This window comes from Leuresthes tenuis, unplaced genomic scaffold (genome assembly GCF_036924035.1).
Source record: "Leuresthes tenuis unplaced genomic scaffold, fLeuTen1.0.hap1 SCAF_19, whole genome shotgun sequence".
Classification (NCBI taxonomy): domain Eukaryota; kingdom Metazoa; phylum Chordata; class Actinopteri; order Atheriniformes; family Atherinopsidae; genus Leuresthes; species Leuresthes tenuis.
The window spans coordinates 28,028,848-28,056,233 of NW_027325373.1; the positions used below are offsets into that span (position 1 = coordinate 28,028,848).

Here is a 27,386-nt window from a genome sequence, read left to right on the forward strand (position 1 = left end):
AAGAGGGAGAGGAGGAAGGCCGCGCTCTCTCACTCTGGGGGCAGCAGCCACATGGATGGTTTGCTTTCTTTTGATTTAATTGTTAACCCTTATTTTCTTTCTTCTTATTATTCATCTGTCTTAGAGGACAGAGTGTTTGTTTTTCCTATTTTAGTTTGTTATGTTAGTTTGAGTTGGAGACTGCCGGTAGTCCTGTTTTGTCGTTTTTGTTTCAGGTTATATTTGGGTTTTTTTTCAGTAAGTGGGGAAAACGCCGGGTGCGACGGCCCATTGCGTGGCTGGCCCTGTGTTTCCCCCTTTTGTTCCTTTTGGCTGGGGTCTCCATCTCTTTTTGGTTCATAACTTTATGGGTTAACCATTAACTTTTCTTTTCCTTTTCAGTGGCAACTTTTAATAAATATTGTCCCTTTTTGCAAATATTGTGTGGCGTCCTAGTATGTTATGGTCTTATTGAGCCTATGAATTATTTCTATTTTGTGAGGCCGTAACAGCTGGGTTCAGTTTCTAGCTCTTTCTTTGAAAGGCCTTGAAACACTCTCCAGATTGCAGCTGATTAACAAATCTTCTGTTCTCTAAGAAAACTAATTATATGGTCTGAAATTGTTCCAACCAATTAAGAAGAAAAACACTGCTACAGCGATCATGCATGTTGGTGCTACAAAGCCACCGAGCCCACTCAACATGCCTTCCTCTATCTCCCTGAAAATAAATTAAGCACAAGTGAGTGCCACTTCTCAAATGGAAAATTATATGATTTTTGCCAGTTAGCAGTCTTGGTTATTATATTTAGCTATTTGGTCTTTGTGATATGAGCTATCAAATGTCTTAGAGCTGAACATAATGTTAGCTAACTTCAGCATCACATTACCAGCTGATAATGTTGTCAGTGCAAAGGTGCATCCATCCATCCATTCGTTTTCTATACCCCTTTAATCCAAATCAGGGTCACGGGGGGCTGGAGCCTATCCCAGCTGTCATTGGGTGAGAGGCAGGGTACACCCTGGACAGGTCACCAGTCCATCACAGGGCCACACGGAGACACACAACCATCCACGCTCACACTCCTAGAGTCAATTTAAAGACACCAATTAACCTGACATGCATGTTTTTGGGCGCAAAGGTGCATATGATTAATTTTTGTTATGTTTCTATATGTTGAAAGTGATGAAAAGCAAAAATATTCCAATCCCTATTCCAGAAACATTTAGAACTATGTGTAGCATACTCAGTGATGCTTAATTGTTATGAGGCCTGTTAACATTTCTATTTAAAAAAAAAGTTCTTTAGAGATTATTTTGAAGGTGCTCTCCACACCAGACCTTTCTCCTATTTCCCATAACTTGTCTGGAAGATATTAACACCCTGGTACCAGCTAGTAAAGCTATCAGTGAATAAACAAAAGAACCCTTTCATGTGAAGGTAGAATCGGGGAAGACAGGCCAAATGTTTCTTTCCCTTCCTAGACATATAAATTAAGGAATTCCTTGACACCTATCTCCACGTTCTCATCTAACAAGACAAGAAACAGACTACCATACCACCCGTTCTTTATCTCTGATAAAGGACCATTTGCTCAGGTTGATCTTCATCTGAACTATTGAAACTAGGTTAAACATGCTTATTATCTTTGTACAGGTTCTTTAAGGTTCTAATCAAGATCAAAAGCTTTATTTTAAATACCAAATACATGATTGTACAAAGTATAAATAAAAAAAAAAATCAATTTCTCCATGGAGACACATTGCCATCCAGTGGTCAGTGGTACAGAGTAGTTAAGCTTAAAAGAAATCTGTTGTTGTGTGTGCTCCATTGTGTTAACACAGGAAGACATTTGTTAGTTCTTCATTCATATGTGTGTAACATGACAGACACCCATCTGGATTTTCAAGATTCCCACCAGTGATCCATATTATTTCAGTTCAGAGTATGTTGTTTATTTGACACCTTTTTATTTGATACCTTTATTTCATGTCTTAATTTTATACCTTGATTTACAGTTTATCTATGAACATAAGTTATTAAGTTCTGTGTCTATAGTTTGTTTTGTACTGTAACCATTGTTGCTAGTGTTGTTCTACATCTTGTGAATATTATTTTTTCAGAACCTTCGGAACAAAAGTGTGATAAGACAAAATAATGGAAAAATGTAGTTTTCTTTGTTTCATCAAAATTCTTAACATTAGAAGTAAAACCTCTATTTTCTAAGCCCAGAAAAAAAAACATAATGTTTTTAGGCATATTATTGGCTGAAATGCCTCATGGCCCCGCAAATCAAACTCAGGAACCACCAGAGGTCAGTTGGTAGTGGAAGACAGAAAAGAAAGAGAAATAAAGATTTATCTAATCTTTATCTTTATCCCATCTTTTGTTCCATGTTCTTTGTGTTTTGTTACACATTTAACCTACACTGCTGCAATTGATGTTAGCAAGAAGACGGAGTAAGCTTGCTTCACACAAAGTACTTTTTCCTGTAAACAACAGGCACAATTTGTTAAAATAATTTTTTGTTAGCTTTACTATTCATCCATTATCTGCCGCTTATCCGGGGGTCGGGTCGCGGGGGCAGCAGCTTGAGTAGAGAAACCCAGACGTCCCTGTCCACTTCTTCCAGCTCTTCCAGGGGGTCCCCGAGGCGTTCCCAGGCCAGCCGAGAGACATACTCTCTCCAACATGTCCTGGGTCTTTCCCAGAGTCTCCTCCCAGTGGGACGGGCCCGGAACACCTCCCCAGGGAGGCTCCCAGGAGGCATCCTTACCAGATGCCTGAGCCACCTCATCTGACTCCTCTCAATGCGGAGGAGCAGTAGCTCTACTCCAAGTCCCTCCTGGATAACCGAGCCCAGACACCCTGCGTACAAACCCCAATGTACAGGCACACAGCCGGAGGGCAATGAATATGCCCACACCCGTTCTGTGCCTCTCACCACTCATGAGTCATCTCCAGAGTGGAAGAGAGTCCAACCCCTCTCAAGGAGACTGGTTCTGGAGTCCAAGCCATGCATTGAGGGGAGTCCTAGCTTTAATTAAACTTTGTCAATTTAAGTAAAGTTCACTTCATCAGAGTTGGCTTAATTGACTTGTATAACTCAAACACACAGGTGAACTCACCTACAATTTTCGTTTTTTTTATTTTTGATGTGACATCTTCTGACATTGTGGGAGGGAGCAGTGCCTTACCAATGCTCACGCCACATATTGTTTAGGGTCACGGTGTTCTCTGGTAAAGTCAGCAACAGAAGATGTTTGTGGAAATCTAAGACACGATGGCATCACATAGAGATTGGGTTTTGACCACGCACGCACAGAATGTTATCAGAAGGTATAAGCCAATACCCTAATCTACTATCTTTGGGAATTACTTGTATGCTACCATGTGACATGTACTGTATGCCTGATAATAAATTCCCCTAAGAGGCTGTCCAGACAAGTACGACTACTCTGGTCTTTTCTCCACAGCATCAACCAGATGTCGTCTCATCACATGCCCAACCAGAGAGGAAAAAGAGTTCAACGACTTTCCAGATTCACTGGAGGCCCACAGAATCAACAAACAGATATCTAAACACCCTACTTGGGACATCACTCTTCAGAGACTGGTGGTAAACTGCTGTTGCAAAGAAGAGGATGGGTCTCGGAGTCACTTCAGCTTAAAGTGAGATCCAATCTTTGTCGGGCCTTGTCGGTGATGTGCGTGTGGTTGGTGTCAAGAGATGCAGTGTTTGAATGATCAGTTCGATCAAAAGTTGCTAGCCATTAACTTCTACAAATGTGTATATATACATTTACATATACACACACATCTAGATATATATAGGTATGTGTTTTCTGGTATATTTCTCTATTCTCTTGCCATTACACAAAGCCATGAGATGTTTCCTATAACACACACTTTACCTGTTTGTATGTCAAGGTTCATGTTTTGTTTCAAGTTTTCAATAAATAGTTGATATCTAGGTAAGTAATAAAATGTTTCTTTATGCAACTTTGGTCAATTCAAAGAAGAACTGCGAATAACCCTGTGAGATTCATTAAGATTAATTATATATTTGGAGCCTCTGTTATCAAGGTTTCTTTAATTAAATAGTGATTACACTACATATGTAATATATCAATAAAAACAAAATGCAGATCACAGGAACCACATCAACTGTAAAAAGTAAGAATTTTACTATTTCATGAAAAATATTAGCTCTTTGAGAATTTGATGGCACAAACACTTCACAAAATGGGCTGGGACAGAAGCAACAATCCATCCATCCACCCATTCATTTATATTCTTTACCTACTTAATCCAATGTGGAGTCACAGTAGAAATACTGAAAATACTAAGAAAACAAACTGAGAATCCATGGATAAAATACAGGTAACATGAGTAGAAGCAACATGAAAAGGAATAACAAAAAATTATGTAAAAAGGATCAACTGAAAACTAGGAGAAGTTATACTGTGGGAAATAATTACAAATGCACAGCAGGTGAGACAATCAGCAAAGGAAACCAGGTGTGACAGGGAAGCAGTAAACTAACATAACTGAACAAAAGATCAGGATTTATGCTGCTGTCTTCTCAGGGCATAAGCTCATTTAAAAAGAAATGAGGCAACATGAAAAAACGGTTCTGTGGGCCATTTGAAAACTTTTATCTTATTTTAATATAATGCAAAATAAGTTAAAGGAAACCAAGTACTGTTAAGGAGCTGGAGTTCTATATCACACAAGAATGGGACACCATTTCTTTTAAAAGGCCAGCAACTTCCAAGACACCTACAGACTACAGAAGAGATGTTACACAGTGGTAAATATGGCCCTGTCCCTCCATTTTTGAGATGTCTTGCTGCCTTAAAATTTAAGATGAGCTTTTTTTTCATGAAATAGTAAAATGCTTAATTTTCTAATATTTTGTATGTTATATACAGTATGTTCCATTGAAAATGAAATATTGGTTTATAAGATTATCAACAAATTAGTTGATTCAAAATGGTTCAAACAGCATGTAGCACAGTCAAGGCCAGCATACTCTAGCATGAAGCTGTGGACATTAAATGACTAAGAATATTCTGATTGTTTTGGAGTGATGAGGACGAGTTGCACCTGAAATGCTCGACAAGCATTTTGCACACACAAAACTCATGCAGTGAAGTGAAGCTGGCATAAGGCTCTGCCATATACAAAATATCTGATCATTACCACAAGGTGGCTGTATTTAACAACATATTCTTCTTATACACAAGGAATACTGTGCACCTTCCCACACTGCTCGAATCATATCCAGCTTCTTTAATCTATCAGTGCTAGTGTCAGATGAGTCTTTCCTCTGGTGGGACTTTGAGCACGGTGTCCATCTCCAGACGAGCTCCAGCCAGCTCCTGAGCACTAGGACTGTATGCACCTTCTGATTGGCGCTTCTTCCTTGCCGTCTGCACCATAAAGGTCAAGCCGATGATTACTATCAGCACGCTGATGCAGAGCAGCAGAATGGCTATAATCAGCCAGGGGGTTCCCTGTTTCTGGGCTTGTTTCTGCAAATGAACAGACAGCGTCATTAGTGTGTCTTAATGATGGGTATTCACAAATGTATCTTGTTTTACTATTTACAGTTTCACTTTGCTTGAAACTGTAACACTTCAGCTAAATAAAAGCACATCCTGAATATCTAAATCACTTGAAAGTGCAGTTTGTAGATTACATTCATAGAACTACTGTCAAATTAATATCATCAAAAAGATGTAAGATTGTTATTTTCAAAGAAAGTTTTTTTTTTTTAAATATTTTTTATTTCTATTCCAGAGTTTTATACAAAAAAATATAGTCCTGGAAGTTGTATATGTTGCCTTGAAAAATGTCATAACTATTTGTTTACAAACCCTATTTGTTGAAAAGTTGGAATGTTTTCTGAATTTCCACAACAACTTAAATCTGTATAATTTTAACTCATTCAAACCTTCATGTAAAGAGACAAGTAAAAGCAACATTAATTCAACTCCAGTACACTTAGAAACAAACTTTTCAACAAAGTTTCAAATAAATTTAACTCTAAAAGATTTAAGATGTTGTTTTGTCTTTGAAAACTTCCCACATTTTCTGGAAATGGGGTTTTTGACATAGTGTTAATACCCTTCAAAATATTTTTAAAAAGACAAATGTAAGAAACATACATTAGTGTCACAGATTGGACCACTGTAGCCAGGCGGGCATTCACACACAAACATACTGAATCGATCCAAACAGGAACCACCATTCCGACAGGGGTTAGACTCGCATTCATCAATTTCCATTTCACACCTGCAAGGGAGAATTAAATCAAGTCAAATATAATGTTTCAATGCCAAAAGTAGCATGTTCAAACAGGCTTTTTAAACAAGTCAATTAAACTCTTTTCCAATGCTAACGGTAGCATGTTTATCCTCTTTGCTCTGGTGACCACAGTGTATATTCAGAACCAGACAAGAATCTATTACTTGCCTTTTGAAATCACTAACAATGATGCCACAGGCTGTGTTAAGTACACATATATACAAAACCTTGCTAACAGCATTCATGTAGCAGTTGATCTTTATTGCAAAGATAAATAAACTGAAAATGAAAAAAAAATATATATATATATCATCTTTAGCAGGTATACAGTTTTTTTCAGGCATACGTACAGTATGTCTAAAACAAGAAATGATGACAAGTACAAAAAGATATCAAATACAAATATTCTGCAGTAATCTGTCTCTCTATTACTCTGTGTAGTCCACACAACACAGTTTGTTCTTGTAAACGAAGAATCCTACTCGCACACCAGAGTAAGTCATGAAGTTCCGCAGGGTTCTGTGCTTGGACCAATTCTTTTCACTTTATGCTTCCATTTGGTAACACTATTAGACAGCATGGCATGAATTTACATTGCTATGCTATACGTTATTAAACTATCTTTCCAGACTAATTGAGATTCTTCTAAATTAGAAGAACGCCATTTCTCTCCAGCTTTCTTGCAGTGTTCTTTAAAACACACAGCTGTGAATTATACCAAGGAGCCAACCTCTTCCGACTGATTACCTTCCTTTTCAGAGCAGCAACATTGTCCAATATTGTAAGCATTGAAATTGTAGTGCTGTTAACAAGAGAGTCAAGTTTTGCAGGAGTAAAATTTAGGTAGCTGTTCTCTGTAATACGTGCACTAGGCAGTAAAGAAAACACATCATTCTCTTCAGCGTCCGAGAAGAATTTCAAATATAGAAGGTGTCTAACCTTCTATATTTGAAATTCTTCTCGGACGCTGAAGAGTCAAGTAATGTGAACTCAAAGGTTATCAAAAAATGGTCAGATAAGACAGGGTTATGAGGGAATACTGTTAACTTTTCAGCATTCTCAATGCTGTAAGTAAGCACAAGATCAAGGATATGATTAAGACAGTGAGTAGGTCTGCAAAAACAGTGAGCAAGCATCCACAGCCTAGATTCGACTAGGAAAATTTCTTTCAGACAATGTGTTAAATATAATAATCATGGCTTCATCCCAACATGCATGTGAGTCTATCTGGAGGGAGAATTACAGAGCAAGAAAGACATTTAAATAACAGGGAACTTAGTGATTGGCTCATGAAAGTCATCAAAGTCTTGTCACAAAATCAAATTATTTACATCACAGCAACTTCCTTTTTTCTGACTCTTTGAAAGTGTATCCTTTCAAGGAGTCTCTCCATCATGTCTATGGCCCCACAAGAAGAGGAAAAAAAAGACCTCATGCTACCAGTTGCATTGGGCCACCCCTCCCAAAAATGGCCAAACGAAAGGTGGAAAAAGGAGCTTTCTAGACAAGTGGGAAGCAGAATATCTGTTCACAGAAAAAATATTGTTATTATTATGAGCCTGTGAAAAGAGGTTACCATTGAAATTTAACTCAGAAGGCTACAAAGATAGGCATAACATTTAAAAAAAAATCTATTTAGATCAAATGTGTCTTTTTTTTTTACATTTGATTTCATGTGTTTATATTATTAAGCTTTGCTTGTTCCAGATTCAATGTTTAAGCAAAACTTAAGTTTGTTTCCATATGAAAAGGTTCATCGTTACATCTGAAGAGAAGGAAAAACTTCCCCAATTGTAGATGGATTTTTTTCAATAAATATCAAGGCTGGCCCACGACTTTGTGCAAGTTTTTAATTTTGGTATACTCTGTTTTTGAGTTTGTCACCCCTGACCTAAACTGATGCCAGCAGCTGTTGTTTACCTGATGTTGCATTGACTTTGCCCTGAAACTGAGAGGATTAGCCTGCAGCAACAGATTCAACAAATATCAATAGGTGGCCATCTAATTCCATAGCGAGCAAATAATTTTTCACAAGATTCCCCGCTACTTTGCACCATTTTGTGTTTTCTGTGGCTGTGTCCGAAATCACTCCCTAACTACTATATAGTGCACTATATAATAGGCATTGCATTTCAGGCTAAAACGGAAATTACAGGTGCCTTTTCACAGACACATTACATCCCACCAGATATAGCGAGACTGCCAGGCACCCTGTGGATTGTTGCCGGGCCCAGCAGGCACAGGGAGAGGAAGCAGAAACGCGGATGCGGGGTAGGTCTGCTAGTTCAGCGAAGGAAACAACCACATATACCTGATGCTACAGTGGAGCTAGCAGGGCACACGCTTCACTGCTACGACCTCACCAAAGCCTCCAGTAAGAGCATAGGAGGGGAACTCTGTTTATGTCCTTGAGGACTGGTGCTCAGACAGCAGAGTAATAGATCACTGGGCCTAGAGGTCAAGGTTAAGGTCACGTTTTTTTATATAGCACCTTATAACAACTTAGGTTGACCAAAGTGCTTTACAGAAATGAATAACAATAAATTCCAAAGATAAATTTCACAGACAATTTCAGCAAAAGATATATACAATCAACACACAAAGACAACTTTCATCTCGTCCAGGTCCAAAAGCCTGGCAGAAAATGTGAGTTTTAAGAGAGGATTTAAAAATATTCAGAGTTTCTGATGACCGTATATGCAGCGGTAAACTATTCCACAGTTTAACGGCAACCACTGCAAAAGCTTGATGGCCTTTTGAGCTTGCATTTAGTCACATCCAGGTATAGTTCATTAGAAGACCTCAGAGCTCTGATTGGTCTATGAACATGTATGAGTTCAGCTAAATACTCGGAACTGGGGTTATATATTCCCGTTTCTTTGTACCTTTTAAAGGCCAAGGAGCAGCATTTTGCACAAGCTGTAGGCGTTGCAGAGAGCGCTGGTTTAAACCTACGTACAACGAGTTGCAATAATCCAGTCTCGGAAAAGTAAAGGCATGAATCACCTACTCCAGGTCACTGCCCCTTTTCCACCAAATCGGTTCCAGGGCTGGTTCAGTGCTTAGTTTGGAACCGGGTTTTCTGTTTCTACTGACAAAGAACTGGCTCTGGGCCAGAAAAAAACAGTTCCAGGGTAGCACCAGCTCTTTGCTAGATATGAGGGGCGACTTAAAAATCACCAGTAGCCTAATATGCTTGTGAATTTGTGGTGATTCCAGCAAGGACACAACGCGGGCTAATGTTAGCTCAAAACAAAGGCTATCATAACCATCTGACATTCAGTGTAAGTAAGAGTCAAAACGCTATTAGGTTATTACCTGTCCCCTAGAACATAATCGCTGTCAACTCAAAACCTGTCGATCAACACAAACACATTGGATCTGCCGTTTTCTGATCCCAATGAAGCACCGTAAAGCCTGAAGCACCATCTGTACAAAAGCGAAGTCATCCATTGTTGTTGTTGTTGCTGCTTCTTCTTCTTTTTCTCTGTGTTGTTGTTGTTGCTTCGATGTTTGCGCCAAGGTGGCCATTACTTTCTCTAACACCTTTGACAGAAAGGGAAGTTTAGAGATAGGCCGAAAGTTAGCGAGGATAGATGGGTTAAGGCTAGGCTTTTTGATTCGTGGCTGCACTATGCCATACCTAAAAGGAGCTGGAAAACAGGCTGAGCTAAAACAAGCATGAAACAATAATAAAATGAATGAGCCCATTGAATTAAAAACCTTTTTAAAAAGACGCGGGGGAATGCTATCTGAAGGGGAAATTGTGGGGCGTAGTTTCTGCACTAAATCCAACAGCTGAGACAACAACAATCTGAGGTTAAACTGGTCAAAGACAGCAGGGCACATCGGGGGGCCAAAGGGGTCAGAAGCAACAAGAGGTGGTACTGACTGCAGAGCAGAAATTTTATAGACAAAGAAGTCCAGAAAATCGTTACAAAGAGCAAGTGATGGTGCAATGGGATCAGTGGTGCATGGGTTTAAAAGAGAGTCCAGAACATTGAACAAAACCTTTGGCCTGTTGATGTTGTTTGAGACAAGGTTTGCTAGGTAGTCAACTTTGGCAACTTTTACAGCTTTCTGTTACTCCAATAGACCGTCTCACATTATTCCAAAAGATACATGTAGCTTGTCCTTCTTCCACCTCCTTTCAGCACACCTACAGGAGCGGCTTAGAGCTCGGATTGTGTCATTTATCCACAGTTCAGAAGGGGCCTTGGAGGATTTGGTCCTAATAGAGGCGATAGAGTCCAGAATGCTAGTACATTTTGAATCTAAGAGAGCGACTAACTCTTCAGGGCACAGAGAACCAAGCTCATCCATAGATGAATTTGCAAACTCATCGAAAGCCATGGAAAACATCAGCGTGGTGTCTGAGCTTATAACACAGTAACGACGAGGAGCAGGACGAGTTTCAACAACAGAGCAGGGGATAGTAACAAAGAACAACACAGGCAGGTGATCAGATATGCAAGCGCTGCTACATATCTCATCTACACAGACAGGCACCCCAAGAGACAGCACCAGGTCTAACGTGTGACCTTATTTATGTGTTGGGCCAGAAACCCACTGGGTCAGGTTAAAAATAGTAAATCAGAGATAGAAAGTCCTTTACCAGAGTTCTGGTCTCACAACACACATGGATGTTCAGATCACCTTAAATTAAAACATGTTCATAGTCAACCATAACACCAGAGAGGAAATTTTCTAAATCCTGTATGAACTCCTTATTATATTTCGGAAGACGGTACACGACTGCAAACAACGTGGGGGGGGAGAGCAATTGAGTTCAAAAGCTGCAGCTTAAAACTGAACAGGCTGCTCTCACCCACAGTTCGTATGAAAAAAACAGGTAACCCAACGGGTACGGCATGTACCTCGGTTTTTGGACCATGGTTTCGGTTCACTTTCAGTACGTGTTCTGTGTGTAAAAAGAAAAGTTTTTCTCCCAAAATTCTCTCTTTATCTTGCTTCTCAGCAAAAACTGTAAACATACCAGTATCACTGGTGTACTGAATAATATAACACTTTTCTTTCAAGTCAACAGTTACTAAACACAACTTTCAAATGATAATGGATTTTCATGCATAATCCTACGAATATCCATGAACTCGAGCGACCAGTGCCCCTGCTCAAAGCCTGAAGTCAGAGCTGATGTGCCTTTTATTCACAGAGGAAAATAAACATTTTAAAATAGTTTCAACATTATAATAGATTGTTGAAAGCGAAAAATATACTTTTTACTTTGACAATCTTCCTTCAGGGAATGTATGCAAGCTTTAGTTTGTTAGTTATTAACCTGTAATGTTTATTTTTGATACAAACGCTAAGATTGTGACCATCAAGTGTCATTGGGGGAGGGACTAAAGCTACTCCAAACGTACTAAGGACACTACTATCATTGTAGATTCCGCAAACGTCACATTAATCACCATAGACTACTTTTTTGTTTGAATTTGCTTTTGTTCTGGTTTCGCTGCGGAAACATGCTATATAAGCAATGGAGAAATAAGTTTGTTTTGGATGAACAACAGCGCACCCTGAAAGATCACTGCCTACTGACATCTTCTGCATTGAATCAGAACACCGAGACGAATGGAGAAAACCAGAATAATTATATTTACAGGAGGATGTATTCACGGACAGCTAATATATAAACAAATAAAATAAAGATTTGTCATTCTCATAGGTCACATAAAAACAAAATTGTGTTTCACGCATCCACCGTTTGGAGATCCGTGCAGTTAATTTCAAGACTAAATAAGTAAACATGGATAAATAAATCAAAACATAAACTGAAAAAAAACTACCGACTGCCGTCTTTCACCTTCGTAATATTGCCAAAATCAGGAACATCCTGTCTCAGGGTGATGCAGAGAAACTAGTTCATGTATTTGTTACTTCAAGATTGGACTTCTGTAGTTCTTTATTATTGAACTGTCTCACATATTCTCTGAAAAGCCTCCAGCTGATCCAAAATGCTGCAGGAGAACTAACAGGAGAGATGGCGGCTGTAGCTCAGGAGGAAGAGCAGTTGCCCATCAATCTGGTAAAGGTGGTTGGACTCTGGCTTCCCCAGGCTACATGTCGAAGAGTCCTTGGGCAAGACACTGAACCCCACGTTGCCTCCCAGTGTATCACTGGGGTATGAATGTGTATGAATGATTAGAAAAAGCACATAGTTAAGTATCTTAAGACGTGCTATATGAGTGTGTGTGAGTGGGGTGAATGCGGCATGTAGTGAAGCGCTTTGAGTGGTCAGTTAGACTAGAAAAGCGCTATACAAGTACAAGTCCATTTACCATCACGTTTCTCCAGTTTTAGCTTCTTTTCATTGGCTTCCTGATAAATACAGAATAGAAAGTGTTTAATGACTGAGTGCCATCATATCTTAAAGATCTCATTGTATTTTCCTAACAGAGCACTTCGTTCCCAAACTGCAGGTTTACTTGTTCTTCCCAGAGTTTCTAAAAGTAGAATGGGAGGTAGAGCCTTCAGTTATCAGGCCCCTCTCTTGTGGAAGCTGCCAGTAAATGTCCAGGAATCAGACACCCTTTCCACTTTTAAGATTAGGCTTAAAACTTTCCTTTTTGATAAAGCTTATAGTTAGGGATGGCTCAGGTAATCCTGAAACATCCCATAGTTAAGCTGCTATCGGCTTAGACTGCTTGCGGACCTCATCTGTCACACCTTTCCTCACTTTGCTCTCTTTTTCCCCCTGTTTAATTTCTCAAATGATATTATGTACATGTGACATTATTGTGGTTATTAACTTGTGTTTCCCTGTTCCAACAGGTATCCTTTGAATGGTGTTTTTTCCCCCTCTTTTCTGTCTGCTCAAACCCCAGCTGGTCGATGGCCACCCTTCCTGAGTCTGGTTCTGCCAGAGGTTTCTTCCTGTTAAAAGGGAGTCGTTCCTTTCCACAGTCGCCACAGGCACGCTCAGGACGGGAGATTGGACTGAAGACAAGTTTCGGTGCAATTTGTTGGTTTCCTTAGCTAGGATATTGTTTTTGAATTGGCTCTACATTAATTAATTGGATTATTTTAAAATTAATTAATTGGATTTCATTGGATTATGATTACAATAATTGAATTCCAATTGGCTTGAATTGAACTATATTATTTAAGTGCCTTGAGATGACAATTGTTGTAATTTGACGCTACATAAATAAACTGAATTGAATTGACATGAATAGACAAGAACAAAGGTTTTTGGATAAGATAGAGCTTTGTGCTCAAACAAAACAGCAATTATTCCCACCCTGAAGAAAAGGTAAGCAGCCAGAATCTAACTTGTAAGCCATTATACAGTAACATTTTATTCCAGCCTGGTAAAATATACATAGAATAAGTTGTTATTTCTGGGTTGCAAAATATTTGGAGAAGAGGAAGTGGGTATCCCATTGAACTCACAGTACACATTTGATTATAAGATTGTGACGTGCCATTGGGGGAGGGACAAAAGCTACTCCAAACTGCAATGTTAAGTCAATGTGGAGTTAAAATTTAGAAATACATTTTTGTGGAGGGGGACCATTGACCTATAGGCCTCTCCTCCATCCAACTGACCTTTTTATAGTCATGGATGTGTATGTATCTTAAGTTCCATGTGGTGCCTGTCTTCCTGCAGCATGTTTGGATTGGGGCTGTAGGTAAAAAAGGTCTGGGGCCAATAGGGGATGGACCCCTCTTTCTTTCTGGAAAGATGAGGTTATTTTTATCTAATGGTCGAATTAGGAGGGCCATATGTTTAGTCCTAGGTATCAAGGGAAAATAGACATCCTATATAAACAGGTAGACAGATTCACATTGCTACGAATCCTCTCACAGGCAATCCATTGCGCTTGATTTCATGCTGGTCTTCTGTTTCATAAACCGTTTTATGCAAGGAAGATGGTGTCAGCAGAGATTCCTCCATCATCTTCACATCATCTCTAATAAACAATATTTGTAAAGCTGTGTATGCAAAAGTTAAAACTGTATATCCAGGTACGTATTGGTACTACAATATACTGAAGTCTTGGTCATCTAGGACCATCCTGTCAGCCTGGGGAAAGGGATACAGAACAGTGCAGGTGGAGCCTCCGCGAAGCTGAACAAAGGAACTCGTGCTACTGAACTGGATGCTATTGCAGACACATTAATGGAGAGGCAATGTGAATACCTTGAACCTCGGTTTGCTCAACTTCACGAAATGGGTAAAGGCACAGCGGACAAACTGAAGATGATACAGTCTGATCTAGTCTCGTCGAGTATTGGCGTGGTGAAAGCAGATATTTCGGTGCTATAGAACTGTCAAAGAAAACTCAAAGGCATTGGCTAATGATGAGACGGTGCTACATACACTTGAACTTAAAATGGCTCATCGGCTTGAAAGAGGGAGTTGAGGGGTTGAACAGTGTGCAATATCTAAACCGAGTATCGCGACATCGTGCGAGAATTGAATTCTTTCTCCTTTATCCGGCAACCTTGAAAGTCAAAAACGGGGCGGGTTATCATGTCTTCAATAACCCCAGAGATGCGGAGGATTTCCTCAACTCCCGATTGACGATGACGCAGGAGAGGTCCCAGCTGGCTTTGGATACGGAGGCTGTCAGCCTGCACATCCGGGCCAACACTTCACAGGCGGCAGCGGAGGCCCCATAAACAGCCCCGGATCGTCGCCCTGATGCAAACCGCAGTTTATGGACTTATACAAGTCTCATCACGCATTAGCTTCCTGGAACATGTTAGTATGTGGACTGATTAAGTTGCCATTCTCTCCTTCATCCCTGAAGTCGTCATGGACTATCTGCACATCCTCACATCTGGCATTCAACCACTTTTCCTTTTTGACGTGATAATGCCACGGCTCACATAAGGCTTACAGTGAAAAATCTTTCCCTTTTCTTCGACATGCAATTATTGCTCCCGACCTTAAGCACCTGTTCGAGTTGTGGCTGTTAGAGAGAATGCTGAAACAAGGTAACATTACACTTAACTGCCTTTTTTGTTCAACTTAAAGTGAATGATCAGCTTCAGTTCTAGGTATTTTCCCAGAGGCTGATTTAATATTTTGTTGTGATACAATCTTAATTGGGATTTTTGTGTTGTGTTCTTTTCATGATCAGCCCGAGCTTGCAACTACTCTTCTATGTCCGGTCACGGAGCCAAGTAATAGGGGTGGGTTCATAGATAGGGCATGTTCTTGTGCTCTTTGGGGGTTACTCGGATTGGGGGGTGGGCTTAAAATTTTTTTTTTTGTTTGTTTTTTTCCTTTAATTCTATTTGTTTTAATGTGGAGCAGCTCACATTGTGGCTTATGTGTTTACTTTATTTGTGTGCAGAAAGAGAGAGCCTTGACTGGATTGAGTCGTTAATGTCTGTTTGGGTTCATGTTTGCAGTTGGTCACAGATGCTGTCTTCATCTCTTTGTCGTTGTCAAATGCAGAGGCCAACACCATAACTATGCCTGAACTTAATTTTTTGAGTTTGAGGCGGTTTAAATAGATATTAGACGCCTTGCGGATAAACATTACCAACTCCTCCCACTCTGGAACGAAGACCAAGGGTGTGGCTGTTGTAACCAGACATAGCTTTGGTATGAAAATCCAAGACACGTGGTCTGATCCAGAGGGCAGGCTGACAATTGTTAAAACAGAAATTAGTCACAGGAAAATAGCCTTCATGTCGGTGTATGCACCAAATTGTTTTGACATAGTTTTTATGATAATTCATCAAGTACTATGCTGGAACTAGGTGATTATTTATTCATTGTGGGGGAGACTTCAACGCGGTTTGTAGGCGGCTAGTGATAGAACTGGTAAATCTGAGACGGGGAATCAGAAACTGGCATCAGCCGCTTTGCAGGCTTGGGCTGGGGCTCACAGATTTGTGGCGTTTGACAAATCCATCAATCAGTGACTATTCCTTTTTCTCTGCTCAACACAAATCTTGCTCAAGAATCGACTAAATATTTGCATCCCCTTAACTATTTCAAAATATTCATAATGTTTCTCTGCTTCCCATAGCCCTCTCTTATCATAAAGGTGTGCTCTGCTCTGCGATACTCACCAGCACTTTCCTTCGTGCTCCAAAATGGGGCCTCAACACAACCCTATTAAAATTTAGGACACAAGTTATGGAAAAGCTTAAGGAATTCTTGGAGTTCAACATTGACTCGGTCGATGATCCTAGGATACTTTGGGACTCAATCAAAGGTTTTATCAGACGTAATGCCACATTGTTTGCCTCTAACCAGCGAAAGGCCCGGATTTGTACGTTGCATGAACTGGAATGCAGACCAGCAAAACTAGAATCTGCACTGTCTACCAATTTCTCAGAACATATAGTCTCACAGCGTGAAGTGGTCAAAAGAGATATTAACATCATCCTCATACGGCACCCAGAGTTTCTAATTCACAGGACCAGACAAGGGTATTATTTTCATGGATCAAGGCCATGACTCACCCAGACTCGACGGCATACCACCAGAATTTTATGCAACATTTTGGGATCTCCTTGGCCCGTTGCTTATCAGTATGATCAACTTTTCAATACAGAAAGGGGCTTTCTCTAGGGACGTCAATATAGCTGTAATAACATTACTATTAAAGAAAGGTAAAAACCCAACAGGATGTGGTAACTATTGGACCCTGAGTTTGTTGAACGCCGATGTTGAAATATACGCCCAGACAATCTCCCGCCGCCTACAACCTCATATGTCATCACTTGTTCACTGTGACCAGGCCGCCTTTATGAAGTCCCATTTGGCTTCGGACAATGTCCGCTGATTACTACATATAATTGATGCAGCCACCTGCTCCGGCAGGTATTTTATCCCTGGACACCATGAAGGCATTCAACCGCCTTGAGTGGTCTTTTTTGTGGTCGGTTTTGGGTGTTATGGGCTTCGGGGAAGGTTTTATAAAAATGATACAGTTGTTATATTCAAACCCCTCTGCAATGGTTCTTACAGGTAACAATTGTTCCACTCTGTTTTCTCTATCTAGATCATCTCACCAGGGCTGCCCCTTTAGCCCGACGCTGTTCGTTCTGTCGCTTCAACCTTTGGCCCAGATGATGATATTAAGCCCATAACTGTTCACAACACACACCATCACCTGACGCTCTATGCTGACGACATATTAGTCATCACCTTTTCTTGGAGACCCATTGCAGTCTGCCCCCAACCTCCTAATATTGTTGGATGAGTTTGGCGTGCTGTCAAGTTTCAGAATCAGTTGATCAAAATCAGCTTTGATGCCTTTGAATGAAGCAGCCAGGACCTCTGCTTTGCCTGCCAATATTCCCTCAGTTACACACTTTAAATATCTGGGCATTGACGTATTCTCCTCTTTACATCATATTGTGAAGCACAATTATACTGAGACACTGAACAAAGTCTAGGGTGATTTAGAAAGATGGGCAGCCTACCCAACACTCTCCAGGCACGTATTTACATTATCAAAATGAATGTAGTGCCCAGAATAAATTCTGTCAGCTCCATGGTCCCGCTCTGTGCCCCTGTTGGATACTGGAGTAAGCTTCATGCAGCTGTCTCAAAATTCATATGGATTGGGAAGAGACCCCGTCTTAGATCTGCCACTGTCCAGCGCAGGAGATTTGATGGGGGATTAGCGGTACCCAGTTTTAAACTTTATCACTGGTCCTTCACTCTTAGACCCCTTGTTGTATGGTTTGACCCTCAGATGGCAGTTGCTTGGCGTACAATGGAAGACAGAATGGTACACCCGTGGTCTTTGGCAGATGTTTTATTCACCAACATTTCTTTGAGGCAGAGCCAATTACGCCTCTGCCCAATAGTGACCTATCTGATTCAGGTTTGGCGCTCAGTGGAAAGAATTTGTAATATTTCTTGCAGATGGCACATACAGTCTCCAATATTCAATAACAAAGGTTTACTGATCGGGGGACACCAGTCACCTACCCGCAGTGGGAAAAGAGAGGGATACAGTTCTTGGGTGATCATTTTTATTTAGATGGTTTACGCTACTTCCAAGACATCAAGAATAGCTTTAATCTGCCAGGCACGTCCTTTTTTTCTATCTACAGCTGAAAGCAGCCCTTAAAGCACATAGGGTGCCGTGGCAACACCCACTGCCCATACATCCACTTCACGAGCTGATTCTTACTAAGAGAGCTGCAAGAGGAATGGTATCCACTATATACTCACACCTGCTTGAGGCCACCTACAGAACGCTCCCGGTAGACAGGTTATGGAGGGGTGATGTCCCTGGATTGGACCAGGATTTTGATTAGGACAAGGTATGGGCCAATATCAAACTCGCCTCACGAAAACCTGACCACCAGCAAATCCATCATAATTTTATACACAGGACCTACCTGACCCCTCGTAAGCTGCATTTTATGAAAGTTATCGATGATCCCTCATGCACCCTGTGTACATTGAAAACGACTGGCATTTTCCTCCACATGATGTGGGAGTGCCCTCCTGATGTGCGATTTTGGCAGGGTGTGGCTGCTGAGATGACGACGCTCATCTCCGAGACAGTGCCTGTGACCATACCAGTGTTATTATTAAATATTAAATCTTTCAGCACTTCGAATCCCTGAATATCAGAAACGGGTGTTGTTGGCAGGTCTAACAGCTGCTAAGAAAATTATTGCAGTACGCTGCAAGCCCCCTCACACTTTGACCATCAGACGATGGGTTCTAACTTTTCTTGATGTTGCGTATATGGAACTGTCAACAGCCCGTATAAATGGGGCCAAGGAGGCGAATGTGAAGTTGAGACCACCACCTGCAGTCATCGCCTCTCCTCGGCTCCAGTTCCTCTCTCTTTCTTAAATCTAACAACTGTGAACCTCTTTGTGGATTACAGCTGAGCGTATAACACAATAAACCCGGACATTCTTTTTAACAAACTGCTTCAGCTACAGATGTGCACCCACTCCCTGCTGACCACTCCTGGACGTTTAACATCAGGGCCATAGTGAAGAAGGCTCAGCAGCGGCTTCACTTCCTGCACATCCTCAGGAAGAACAACCTGAACACAAAGCTGCTGCTGGCCTTCTATCATTCCTCTGTGGAAAGCGTACTAACATACTGCCTGGGTGTGTGGTTCGCAGGCTCCACAGCTGAGGACAGGAAGGCGGTGCAGAGGGTCGTAAAGCCCAAAAGATAATCGGCTGCCCTCTGCCCAACCTGGAACAGCTCTCCACATCCTGCTGCCTCAGGAAAACTAAGGCCATCACAGGAGACCCCTCACACCCAGCCTATCCCCTGTTTGAACTTTTGCCCTCTGGGAGACACTACAGGTTCACAAAGTCCCGCACCAGCAGGCTAACAGACAGTTTCTTCCCCTGGGCCAAACAAACTGCAAACATCCATGCACACACATGCTTTTGCTCGCTCACATGCTCCCATAACCAAACAGCCCTGAAGAACAGTATAACAAATCTACCGCCTCCTGCCTCTCAGCGCCTTAACAGCACTGGCTACCCCTGCCATGTCTGTACCTTTTGCAATATCTGCAGCAACTTTAAATCTTTTAACCCTATTCTTACTTCCTTTTTCTCTATTTTCTCTTTTTAAATTTTAATCCAAATGTTTTTATGTTTATAATGTCTTTAATGTTGTCTTTTGCTTTGTTTTGAATCATTGTGGTGCAGAATGGCTCTGCCGGAGCACCTTCAATTTTGTTGTACCTCCACAGTATAGTGAAAATAAAGGCTATTCATTCATTCATTCATGAAGAAAAAGAAAACAAAAATGGTAACAATAATTGGTAGAGGCTATTAGCTATCGTCTATCATCTTTATCATTAGTAAACATCTGTGCATGCCTAAGTTCAAGAAAAGACCAATTCGTTTAAATTAATTGTCATCCAGATACAGTCTTTCCAAAGTCTACGGAAAGCTCAATTCAATAAGTGTGCAAGAGGTGACAGGCAATAGTGGAGAAGAAAGACATTCTAACAGGAAAACATCAGTCGATCAAGGCTCAAGAATGCTGGCCATCTGCTTCGACAAGTGGAGCAGTGGGAAAAATCTCACAGAGGGATTTGTCAAATTATGAGTAGATAAAACCAAAACAATCTACATGTCAAAGGTAATTTATAATGATACAGTGATATGATTGTTACAAATAATTACTTGGTTTAAGTAGGATAAAACGCGTAAAAAGTTGTCTTACCTGCTGCCTGTGAAACCTGGGATGCATGTACAATTAGCTCCCCACAGCCCATCATTGCAGACTCCATCATTTAAACACTGGACATCTTTACTGCACTGTATTGGAGGATACTCCCACCTGATAGAAACATATCAAACATGAAATGCAACATATTGTGTAGCTTAGCCAGTTCCCTGTGTCCTTAATCAGGAAAAAAAAATGTATATCGAGAAACCATGATCTGTATGTAAAGAGGGACAATGCATTAAGACTGCAATACAACAACTATACAAAAAATGAAGTCAAGATACAACAGAAATTACCATCTTGCACTGCAATCACTTTATGCAATCAGAGTAGTAATACCAGGGACGGAAACGTAGTACTATGATCTTTCATAGACAAACACAACATACATAATATGAATAAGAAGCATCCAATAAAAAAACAGGTACAATAAAATAATAACAGCTACTTGTGTTGCCAAGAATGACCGATGATATTTCCTCACAAATTTGTGGGCTTCTTACCATGTTAACAAGGACCATGCAGGACATGAGTGTGTAACCTCATGAAAATTACTGTAGGGTTACGAAACATATGTTATATTGTTGGTTTGTGTGAGCCTATGTAAACACACTGAAAGGGCTGGTTTGTAACTGCAGTTCCTTTAAGTAGCCACAAGGGGCGTTTCCTGTCCAGTCAATGTGGGTATTGCATACTGGGAGGGAGACGCTATGGCAGAACTCTGAGATCGATGCCACAATTAGTGTGTTCATGTATTACGGAAGCTCCAGGACGGCTGGGACCGGAGGACTTGCCGTGTTTTGTTTTCTGTTCCAGAGGACTCCAATGAGTTTCTGTTTGTGAGCTACATGCTAACTCGCTAATTAAAATGTTAATTTCTGTTGTTTTAGATGCTGATATTTGATGTAATGGTAAAGAAAAAAACAATTGGAGACTGATGTAATTATCTTAAGTCGTTTGATTGAGTTTGTACTCCGAGTTTTGGTCAAAAGCCTATTTGTTTTCATGGTAACCGTAACTTTTATGCGCCATTTCTTGACGCTATGTCCATGGTGAATGGAAATTGTCTGCCAAGAGTTATGTACATTCGTAGGTTTTCTCCTGTTTTTTCTGTGTGAACAAAGCATTTAGTTTGCTTTGAAATGTATGCCACGATGATAATACTGATAAATTATGATAATTTGTGCAACATGGTTTTATGTTATACTGTAATCCACATTGATCCACTTTAATTTGACCTATTTCTGTCTCATGGTAAAATTATTAATTTTTTGTGGTCAGTGTTTCGTGTTGCATTTCTTTAAGAGAAAAAGAGTTCTGTACAGAAGTTGATTGTGATTTTATACTCTGTTATGCATATCGGTTTTTATTGCGGGATTGACACCAACCAGGGATTGGAAAGGGATTCTCAGTCTTCACCTCCACCCTCGGCGTGGAATGCTTAATCTGGTTCAGATAAGCTTCGAAAGAATAACACACACACACTTCCCGGGTAGACTGTACATATATAGACCTGGACTTTAATCAAACGGTTATTGGTCTGACTTAATTGAACTGTGAACTTTGAACTGTGGACCTTGAACTTAAAACTTTGCCACCTTGATCCCTAAATTTTGAGAGACTTTATTTTTGGTTTGTCATTCTCTTTATTGCTTGAAGGGGATAGAATCTAATGAGGTTTGTTATTTTCTGTTGTGTAAATAAATTTTGGTTACCTACCTTGTACCAACCATCCCTCGCTCCTTGAGATGAACCGTAACTAATTACCAAGTTACATGGGAGCATGTCACGTGTTACAAGTGCAAGATGGCAACATCCATTTTAGATTCACTTCTAGCAAGTTGTCATAGTAAGGGCACCCTGTCTCAAATTTAATTGAAGTGAATGAACTGAATTAAAAAATACTTCATGAATACTAAAATAGAGAGTTATTTTGCAGTGGACATCAAGAGGCCCACTTTAGTCTACAGATCAAACAAGATGCATGTTGTTTGATCAGTGCCTGTTTGTTCTATTTGTTTAGTACCTTGTGTAGCATTTTCATTTGTGTAAGTCATTCCAGTGGCAAGAGCAGTCCCCCATATAAATCTAAGATTTTAAATATAAGGATATAATTTCATCTGGTCGTTACCAGGTCAAGCAGAAAAACAAAACAGGGCATGTTGCACCACATCATTACATATTTAATAGAATAAAACAAACTGCAAAAGCAGTATGTGAAAAACTAAAAGTACATCCCATGATTCCATGACCTGTAAAACCACCTTCAGCAGAAAAACTAGACATCATAGTTTTCTGTTTGAATTGATTAGTTTCTCATCATTTTTATGGAGGAAATTTGGCCCACACTTCTTTAATTTATTGCTTTAGTTAATTGAGATTTCCAGGCATTCCATTATGCACAGCCCTTTTGAGGTACCACCACATCATTTCAGCCAGGTTGAGGTCTGTGCTTTGAGGAATTGCACCACCTTGATTCTTTTTTTTCAGTCATTTTCTTGTAGGTTTGTTGAATTAGCTGTCTGAGAGATGGCCTTATATTTTACTCTAAATACTCTGTATGGGGGTGTTTTACTATATTTAACCAAGAACTTATTTTGTTCTATTTATGAGCTGGCTTCCTTGTTTTTATCCTCAAATATCATACTGCTTTCCTTTAAAACCCTACCCTCACACTCAGAAAGTCAAATATGTCCTTCTTCACCTCAAACCTGTTTTTGTATGCAGATTTTCTACTCTGTAGTTTGATATGTATTTATATGTATATATAGATGGGTGTTTGTGTGTGTTTAACACATTAGACAACCCAGACATATGCCGGGGACATGTAGATATATGTCAGATTTCCCTGCTGCTTTGACTGCAAAAGCATTGTATTTTTGTCTGCTATAAATATTTAAATTCTTACATTAGTTAATGACTGTACTTTTCTATTTTGGTGATAGATAAATGACTCAAGATCCATGATTGTGATTTGTCATCTGACTCTAACACCCCATTTTTTACTTACAAACATCAAGATTGGGAACGCTTACTGAGTTTGTTTACAAGTTTTATGACACTGGGATCCCTGGGATCTCCATTATTTAGTCTCCTTGTCTTGTTGTCATTTATTTTAGTTTAAGTTTAAGTTTTTTTATGCACCAATAAATTTCAGATAGGAAAACCAATGAAAGGAGATGTTTTTTTGGTAAACTGATAAAAAGCCTGTCAGAGAGCTCATACACAGAGAATGGTGGCTATGTAAAAGAAACCAGGTTCATGATGGCAAAGACCAAATTTAAATACAAACAAAAGAATAAGTAATACTGTACAAGAAACCAACCGAGACGCCATGTACTTACTGATGCTGAAGAACCAATAACCAGAAGCACCTGTTATCGATTACAATAAAGAGATAAGGCTTGCTTTCTTTGGGCTAGCTATGTGCCAGAAAGGGGAGATTCCAGCCACTGACATTTAGCAGGTGGTGGCTGGATTCCCTCTTCTTCTGCTTTGCCTTTTCCAGTTGAGTCCAACTCTCTCTCCCCAAAGATGATGAAGGATTGTGAGTTTCAACACAGTAATTGGATATCATGGTACCTACAATGGTTAGAGACCCCAACTTTTCATCTTCCTTATCTTCATCTTCCTTAACATTAACATACAAAGCTTCCTGAATGAGCCAATGAACTGAATCTGTTTTTCAATAGATTTGATTTGAGGGCTCTGGACTACCCCACCCTCCACAACCATCCACCTTCAAACCTCCAGCCCTGCTGTCACCCCTCCCCCATCGTTCCTCCCTGACTATGCCTGACCTGTTCTTTCTCTCCCGCCATCATCACATCCCCCCTCCCTCATCAACACACAAACCCTCACAGCAGAGCAGGTGAGGAAAGAGCTGTGCAGACTCCACCCAGGCAAGGCAGCAGGTGCCAATGGTGTCAGCCTGAGGGTCCTCAAAACCTATGCAGCCCAGCTGAGTGGAGTCCTACCGCCCATCTTCAACCTGAGCCTGGGTCTGGAGAGGATCCCTGTGTCACTTTCTCCAAATCATGTTTGTATGTTTGTATATATTGTTTTTTATTGAGGCTGCTAAATTGCACACTGCACAGATTGTATTCAGTTACTTATGTTATTTTATGTTAGCTTTATTTTATTTTTATTTTAGTTCATTTGATTACTTTCCCTCTTGTGTCATAACTGTTGCACAGCAATTTCCCTCAGGATAAATAAAGCTTCTTGAATCTTGAAAAAAAGACAATCCCTTTTGTACTTGAACACATAGCCTCACCTTCCACACACTCTTTCTGAAGAGACACTTCGCTGTTGAATCTTGACTTATTGTTACGGGAGTCTCACGAATAAGAGACTGAGAAGTACATGATGGATCAGTAGGTTTCTCATACACTATTTTTTCTTCTTTGTGTTTGCGTTTAGCTTTGGTCCTTGCCATCATGAACCTGTTAATTTTTTACACAGCAATCATTCTCTGCACACAAGGTCTCTAATAGGCTTTTTATCAGTTTACAACCCTTCCATCCCTCTCCTTTCATTGGTTCTCTTATCTCAAAAGGTCACCTCTCGGAAAAGTTTGGTGGAAGTTTTCTGTCTTTTATCAAGTTAACGTGGCCACCTGTGATATAAACCCTGGCTTAGCTAGTTTTACATAGGGTCTTGCTTATGTTTAGTGGTGCAAACATAACAATGAAAAATTATGCTTACAAAAACCACGTGGATTTGCCCCAACTTTTAATTCCTGTTAAAGATTAAAATAGAAAAAAAATGTTATATGGAGTACTTACATTAGTCTTTAACACAATTCACATGTGGTGGCAAAAGATTAACTTGTTCGCCAACCAAAAACATGACTGCCGATCCATAGGCTGTACCGCAAACCCAAATGGTCACTCCCTCAAATACTGTGCTTCACAGTTAATATGATGAGTTTGTGCTGATGGACAGCACCATGTTTGGCAAGAGTCATACAGTCTGTGACTGTTGTCAAAAGTTGTGCTGTCCATTATGGCAAAGTTACTTCAAAGGACAATGTTCCATAAGGCTTGTGGTTTATTCAGATGCAACTTCCACTTATTAATTTCCTTGAGTCACTAATAATAAGGATAACTGTTTTAAACCAATGATGGAGACGGTACCTAAAGCAAACGTATCAAAATTTTAAAAAGTTATGGTATGGCTAAACATATACTATTTTTAGTATTATATAGCTAAACTGAGTGGTAGATTTGGCTCTTGCAGGTTTTCTTCTGCAAATTTTCAATAAGATAGTCGCTTAAAAATCCAGTGGTGAAGCAGGACCTGAAAGGATTAAGACCTGTTAATGACCAGATGTTTTTTCTTATTATGCACTGATACGGAAAATCTAAGATTTGGGAGAGTTTTTTTTTTTTCCTTGACAGCATATGCAGACTACACAAAGAAATGATATATGAGTGAGCACTCACTGGCAGCGAGGACCACTGTAATCCTTGGGGCATACACAGGTGTACATGTTGATTCCATCTTGACATGTCCCTCCATGTTCACAAGCATGATGTTCACAGTCGTCAAAATCCTCATCACACATTGTACCACCATACCCAGGGTCGCAGTGACACTCAAAACCAGCTAAGTAATCCTTACAGCTGCCATAAACACAGGGCTGAGATGCGCAATCATCACTGTCTGTCTCACACTGTTGTCCCTCCCAACCAAAGTCACACAAACAGGCAAATTCATTGAAGAGGTCTTCACATTTGGCTCCATTTAGACAAGGATCTGAATCACAAACTGGGGCACTGGTACAGCCCAAATTAATTTTTGGTTTTCCAACTAAATTAAATTTAGAGAGCTGCGGGCGGTCTTTTTCATCCCCGAAAGGGAGATAGATTCCTCCTAACCTCAATGTACCCAAGCAGCCAATGAAGCTCTCAGCGACAGCTAGCATAGCCCCTTCCTTGTTGAGAAAGTAAACACTACTCATGTACTCTGGTGCACTGCTAGCATCTGTGATTCCATCAACAGTGATGATCCAAGGGGAAACTTTGTGGTCCCTCTCAACCATAGAGACGTTCACGCGATGCCAGAGTCCATCAGCCACTTGACGGGTTCCTTTTAAGGTCAGCAACTCATTGTTGCTGGCAGTCTGGATCTTCACCCAGATTGAGAAGTCCAGCACACCCACTATCACCAGGTCAGAGCCCCAGGTGGCCCTCAGGAGCACAGCATTCTCTGATCTTGTCCGTAGCTCCATGTAAATATTAGAAATTGGTTCAGCCAGGGTCCCTCCAGCACTGTACTGCAGAGAATTATTCTCAAACGTGGCATTGTATAAACCTAAGAGCAAACATAAAGATATTTTCTATTACTGTAGTGTTTAAATGTAACTTATAAAAGGATCAGTCATACATTGTATTTACATCTGATTGTTAGACAGCCAGTTACACACCAGCATTTTCTTTGCTATTTCCTTAATCTCTGCTGGCATAGGGCACAAGTCAGATAACAACCTATGTTCATCTCTGTCTGAGACTCATTGGCAGAATTTATTTTATAGAAAGACAATGGCTGCTTTAGCACAAAGTCTAGGGTTGTTACAATAACTGCATTTAAAAAAAAAAGCATTGATATACAAAGGGACACCACATAAGCATATAAAGAATCTTTATAATGTCTATGGATAAAGGTAGTACAAGCCTGTAGTCCGCCATTGTTGTTGCTGTTATGACCATAGACATTATAACGTTTGTAAAAATACAAGTACAATGGACTTGATAAAGTTTTATCCTTTAAATGTCTATAGTTATGACGTGTCTAGCGACGGTGTCTGAGTTTAACCGGGGGCTCACACCAAAAGCGTTGTGAGCGACCACAGCCGCTCATGACGCTCACAACCCGCCGCTTGTACTTCTTCTGCCGCCGGAAGCGGCCAGAGAAGCCGGAAGCG

The 27,386-nt window shown here is 40.3% G+C and overlaps 1 protein-coding gene across 1 annotated transcript in view; it reads right to left on the reverse strand.

The window, feature by feature from the left end:
- Positions 1-4,904: 4,904 nt before the first annotated feature.
- crb2a (crumbs cell polarity complex component 2a) overlaps positions 4,905-27,386 on the reverse strand; it is an 85,958-nt gene continuing 63,476 nt past the window's right edge. The window contains exons 10-13 of the mRNA XM_072371543.1: positions 25,906-26,776; positions 20,453-20,569; positions 6,153-6,279; positions 4,905-5,516 (exon numbers count right to left, since the gene is read on the reverse strand). Coding sequence (XP_072227644.1) covers positions 5,295-5,516; positions 6,153-6,279; positions 20,453-20,569; positions 25,906-26,776 — 1,337 coding nt within the window. The 3' untranslated portion in view covers positions 4,905-5,294. The remainder of the gene's footprint in view (positions 5,517-6,152; positions 6,280-20,452; positions 20,570-25,905; positions 26,777-27,386) is intronic.